Here is a 6051-nt window from a genome sequence, read left to right as displayed (position 1 = left end):
TGATTTATTCAAGTTCCTGAGGTAATTGATGCACTGATGTTCTATAGTTTGAGGGTTATACCCTATATTTAAAAGCGTCCCCTTTTCTTTCTGCCTGTTCTCCTTTACAGTCCAGCTGGTATATCGATGTATTTGATGTATTCTTACGAATGTTTTTTGCTCAATGCCATAGTGGGTTTCTGTCTATGTGTTAAGTTTAGAGCTGAAAATACTGAACTTTTCAAACACTCTACAATATCTGAACGAATGTTTTGTATCAGTATGTGCAAAGTTGCCAGGTTTGTGGTTAGGCTATTTAGTTATTGTGTTATTTTCAGGAGGAGTAAAAGGCTGATATGTAGGAACCCGACCGACTGCACATTGTCTTCAAACTGCTGCATGGCATTAGTATTTAAATATGTTGATAAATGAGCAGTGAGTAGAAGCAGTTGAATTCATATTTATTGAAGAAGCACTTCTTCCTCCTTCTGTCTTTTAACCAGTAGACAAGGAGTGGAGTTATTTTCTTGTAAGCCATTATTTTATTGACAATACAGGGTTTAAAAAAAACATGTCCCACTGATTAACGTACTTTCAGAATGTCATTTATCATTTTAGGCTGCTCACTGATGTGGTGGTTAGCTGTGGCCAAGTGTCTTGGTTGGTACCTGCCGACCGGCTGGGGCTCCTCTGTGTGGAGTTTGTATTTTCTCACCGTGCCTGCCTAAGTGTCTCTGTCTGTTATGTCTACTCAATAAGAGCTGAGGAAAGGAGATTATAAATAAGTGAGGTTTGAGGATTGCTTAAAGCAGGAAGTCCATGCAAAGACAAAGTTAGAAGAACACTTTTGTCTGAAATGTTCAGTATGCTAGAACATTGACGTATCTCATAAGAACTCAGATGCCTTAATCAGAAGATAAAAACAGACTCAGACCAGAAATACACTAGAGTACATACAGTGTAAGGGTATTTTGTATTTGTATATTGTAGTTTTTTTCTAACATTGCTACCAGTTTTAATATGTTTTCCCATTATTCTATAATCACCACAAGAGGAAGGCATATTGCTCAGATCACAGCTTAAGATCTGACAAACCAGAATCTTGTTGAGGGTCAAAGCCATAACTCTCAAAGAGCAGAGGTCCTTCTTTAATCCTTAGAGCCCTAGTCAATAAATTACACAATAAACATTACGGACACGATTATTTTTATACGTCTAAGACTGTTGAATGTGGTACAAAGTAAAGATAGTGACACTGAGCAGAATGGACTGCTTTTATATTCAAAACTAAAAACAGCACTTAAAAACACTGTAAATACATTCATGCTGAAAGAAGAAGCACAATTCTACATTTCAAGGCCCAGTCACATCTTCTCCAAAGTCTACGCATGAAGCATTTGTCAATTCATTGTGAGGTGTGTTTGGCCGGTGAATTAAAGTACTTATCATTTTGATCTTTTTAAAGAGTTTCCTTCTTTATCCTGATGGTAGTGAGGGAAGTAGAAAAAGACAGAAAGAGACAATGTGAAAATGTTTGTGTTTGGATGAACTTAAAACATTTATTGTCAACAACATTAAAAGTTAAATAAAGGCTTTAATCCTTCTTATCCTTCTCCTCATCCTCCAAGTGTACCGTCTGCATCTCTGCCTTTAATAGTCTGACTCCTGAAAAAGAAAAACACAGATTGTCAACTGTAAACCAAGAAGCCGGTTCACTGTGTGCTGAGAGGCTTGACATTTTAGAGTTAAAGGCTTTAAGATATAGCTGACAACTACACAAAGACAATGTGAGTTGTATGGACAACACAGAAAGTAAAAAACTTAGATCTGGGGATGTGGCATCATCACAAAAAAAATCAGAGACAGGTCAGAAACAGAAGCAAAAACAAATTCATACTGGCTGGAATCACATACAGGTGAAAAACACATTAACAGTTTACAGTCCATTTATTTCCTAAGCTCCTGTCCATCATTGTTTTTAAAGCCTCTGATTGTTGTCACTTTAATTTCTACAGGTGCCTGTCTGTTCTGACATGTAAAAAGGCATTATTAGCTAAATGTGGGCTGCAATCCCTTTCAGTTTGACCTCTCAGTAAAGGGGTGAAGATGATTCAAACTGGTCAAAAAGTCTGAGATTCCTGACCCATTCGCTTTGATGAAGTGAAGTTGCTTTCCAGATTCTAACAATAACCTTTACAGGAAAACGTCCTAACTGACAGCCCAGAGCGGTTTAGGACAACATCATGACATCACATGTGACAGCTGTGCAGAACTAGATCAGTGACACAGGAAGGTCTAACTGCGGGCCTAGTGTGAGTGCGGCCTATGAGACTGTGTGAAGTACAGAAAAAGACAACATCAGCTGCCTTTGAGTACCAGACTCTCTCGTTGACCACTCACAAACTGGGAAAACACCATAGGTCATAGATCATTTAATAATGGACAGGCAGAGAAAGATCAAAGATGGCATCCATATCCTATCTGAAACCACTCATCTATTATTAAGCAGCACAAGCTAAAAAGGTCAAAGGTCACATGTTGAACACTAAACCATTTTCAGAAGCTGTTGACCATCAGATGTGCACAAAAAGCCGCCATATAAAAGTAATTCATGCCTATTTAAAATGATCTTGTCCCATGACTTCAGCAAAGGGTCAAAAATGTTTAAAACCTAACAAACATTTAGTTAACCTTGATGAGGAGTGTCTAGCAATTCTAACAAAACATATGAACCCAAACCTGAACCTAAACCTAAGAGTGGGGGTGTATAAAAAAATAGCAATAGACCTTTTTTTTGTTAATGTTTGGGTAAGACGGCATTGGTAAAATGTGACACTCTTATGTTTTAATGTGACACCAATATCTCTAAATGTGACACTGTAGATACTCAGCTCCAAAATGCACAAATTTTCCTCTTCAAATCATAAAAAAAAATCACAATTTATATGACCAAAAATGAACTTTCTATTCTGAAACAAGCACTTGGTGTTGATTGTCACTTCCTACCAACATAACCATCAAAGATCCAGGTCAATAAGGAAAGCACGGTTTAGCCTGTGAGTGTTTGTGTGAGCATTAACCTGGTAAATGTGGAGGAGAGTTTAAGACAGGTGTGTCTTTCCTGCGAGGTTTCTTCCGCAGGTCTTCCTGATTCTCTGCACAGAGGACCTCCTCTTCCTCCTTCTGGTCATCCCTCATCTCTAACTTCCTGTCCACCAGGCTCTCCAGAAGCCCGTCTGTCGCACAAGCAGAGAAACTGTCACATACGACATCATACCTGCTCTTTTAAAAAGACTGACTGAAAAAAACAGCTGAGATAACGGCTCTTCTTTATTTTAATCATTTACACCTGTTAAATAAAACATGATGCAAATAATTAAACATATTAGTTATTAAGATTGTCTTCACGTTTACAGAGCTAATACTGTCCCAATTTTCAATTATGTGGTGCAAGTTCATCCACATTATCAAATTAAAGGAAAACAGACAGGGAATAAAAACAGTTTTTCCTTCTTTTATCCACAAGTTGTGAAGCAGTGATTCTGGAACTGCTTACTAGAACTTACAATTAAACTTGTACAATGTTGTTTTCCAGAACAATTGATTATCAATTCGGTAAAACTTCCAATATGAGACAAATCATTTTGGTCACTCTGTCTGTTCAGTGTTTCTTCTTTTGTTCATCAAAAACATTTTAATTTGGATTGTAAAGTAAAATGCATTATCTTCAGGCAGAGCTGCATTTTGTTTACCTTATTTCATTTTTTATTCTAAAAAGAAGAAATTAACTGGTGTAAAGTTAGAAAAAACAGCAGATGTGCATCACTTTCCTTTATTTTTGAACAGCACAATAAATCAGAGCCTTTCCATTCTATATATGAGTTTTGCATAAGATCCATCCCGTAGACCAAATAAAAGAGATTCATCTAACATGATCAGATAATTCAGTTAATTCCTTGTGAAAAAGGATAAAAAGAGCTTAAATATTTGTTGTTTCTTCTCTATTTTGTCTTTAAGTAAATCTTTTATATATAATTATAATGAAAAATTAGGCTGTTTGTATTAATAGTCTGAATTACTATTGTTGTGATTATTAATAGATTACATCGTTCTTTTTTATGTGAATATGAAACGAGCTTTGTACTTACAGGGTCTGCTCTCCTGTGTCATCAGTCGATGTTCAGGCTCCAGGGTCGACCTCACACAGCCAGTCGTCATCTGTCAGGCCCTCTGGGCTTTCTACACAGATCACATAACACACACACGGACACACACACGGTCACACACACGGACACACACACGCACACACACGCACACGCACACGCACACACACACACATTCACAAATCCATTATTCATAAGTGGACACTAACAAAGGATAAAGCACTTCAGGGCTCTATGTGTGTGTTTGACTGCCTGACTCACACATCTACTTACTTTAAACCAAACACAAGCTTTGATTAAATCAGTACCTTCAAACAGCACTTCTTTCTCTCTACAACATTACCCATCACATTGAAACTAATGTGTCTCATATTGTCCAAATATAATTGAATACATGACTTTAAATGCTTTGTCTAGTCAGTGAGGGAAGATTTCTGACATTGTTCTAATTTGACTTTCTAAAAACACAGAGATGAGAGCGTCATGCTACATAAAGAAAACAGGATAGGAAGAGAGAGGAAGACAAATGAAGCGAAAAGGTAAGGATTTTCGCTGCAAATAAATAAGACTGGAGAATTTAAGAGAAAGTATAGAAAGCCTCAGATAAGAGAGAAATAAAAAATACAATTAAAAAAACAAGCAGTTAAGAAAGATTCAAAGAGTGCTCTTACCTTAGAGTGAGCAGTGTCAGATAGACAGATTGGAGCAGTGTGTCTCTGGGTTATGAAGCATGGAGGCGGAGCATCCTCTCTTCTCTGCACGCCTACAATTACTATGACATCTTGACTATACTGAATGCTATGTTTGGTTTCTTATTCTGTCACACGTTATGACATCTGATCAGGATACAAAAAAGTGTATCACGACGTGATGTTGAGGGTGAAAGCTGGGTTCTTTAGAAAAGTGAACCCTGCTGGTATCCTCTGCGTTTGCTTAACTCAATTTGTAACCAGAGAGGATCTAAGATGTGTCTGTATGGACATGTGTGAATGGTAAATGGTATCATGACTTGGTCTTGTTTGTATATTTTCAGAGCTTAGATTTCCTTGTTTTTTATTGTCTCATTCTTTGCTGGTGTTGCTTGTTTCCCTTGTGTGTTTCTTCTTTATTTTAATGTTTCCTAGTTTAGTCTTTAGTGTTTCCTGTTGTATTTCATCATGTCTTATCCTTCTGTTTCTCTATGTCTCAGGGTGTATTGTTACTGTTACATTCTTCAGTTCTTTGTGTGTCCCCAGTGTTTCCTGTCTTCTTTTGCTTCCTCCCTTTGTCTGGTTTCCCTCCATTTTGATTGCATGACTGTCTTCACCTGTGTCATTGTCTCACCTGTGTTTGATAACCCCTGTCAGTGTTCCTTCCCTCTTGTTGTCAGTTGATTGTCAGTCGTCTACATACCCGTGGTCCTGAATCATCTACTTTTGTCTTTCTGGCTCCCTTAGGTTTGTTTTTTTCCTTTTTATTTTATGTTTTGGATATTGGTTTACTTGTCAAAGTAAGCTTTTGGACTTTGGTTAAATACCTAAATGATTTTGTTGTTCTTCAATCGGGTCCCCCTCTTTGTTTTTTTCAATGAACGTGATAAATGGGCTTGAGCTTGTTTAACGCTTTTCTATTCTTCTGACTACTCAAAGCGCTTTTACACCGCATGTCACACCTACACATTCACACACTGATGTCAGAGGCAAAGTAAAAAATGTATATTTAAGCAACATGAGCTGTATTTTAAAACATTTAAAGAGACCAAAGTAGTGAAGCTTTGTGGAAGTGAAGAGAACACTGACTTTTTGTAGTTATCCTCTTTGTATAGTAGATGTGTTATATAAGCACTATTTTCTACAAATAAAACACTTGTGATGCTCCAGTCACACGAGGCCTTTTGATGTCTTCATCATGTTCCAAACCTCCTCTACAG

The 6051-nt window shown here is 37.3% G+C and overlaps 1 protein-coding gene across 1 annotated transcript; it reads right to left on the bottom strand.

The window, feature by feature from the left end:
• Positions 1-1512: 1512 nt before the first annotated feature.
• On the bottom strand, positions 1513-4932 carry ppp1r17 (protein phosphatase 1 regulatory subunit 17). The gene is made up of 4 exons (XM_061064572.1): positions 4814-4932; positions 4128-4218; positions 3060-3215; positions 1513-1644 (listed from the first exon to the last, which is right to left on the bottom strand). Exons 2-4 carry the CDS (start codon positions 4195-4197, stop codon positions 1574-1576), a joined length of 297 nt encoding a protein of 98 aa, XP_060920555.1. The 5' UTR covers positions 4198-4218; positions 4814-4932; the 3' UTR covers positions 1513-1573.
• Positions 4933-6051: the final 1119 nt, after the last annotated feature.

The sequence above is a fragment of the Labrus mixtus genome, chromosome 19 (genome assembly GCF_963584025.1).
Source record: "Labrus mixtus chromosome 19, fLabMix1.1, whole genome shotgun sequence".
NCBI lineage: Eukaryota > Metazoa > Chordata > Actinopteri > Labriformes > Labridae > Labrus > Labrus mixtus.
Note: the sequence above shows the minus strand (reverse complement) of the source record. Positions and strands in the feature narration are given on the sequence as shown.

What these genes read in the sequence shown, in the direction of transcription:
- ppp1r17 (XM_061064572.1), bottom strand. Translation starts at nt 4,197, where the DNA reads ATGACGACTGGCTGTGTGAGGTCGACCCTGGAGCCTGAACATCGACTG. An exon ending in GACACAGGAGAGCAGACCCT is followed by an intron (nt 3,216 to 4,127) that starts GTAAGTACAAAG and finishes CTTGTGCGACAG; the next exon opens with ACGGGCTTCTGGAGAGCCTG. An exon ending in CTCTCCTCCACATTTACCAG is followed by an intron (nt 1,645 to 3,059) that starts GTTAATGCTCAC and finishes TTTCTTTTTCAG; the next exon opens with GAGTCAGACTATTAAAGGCA.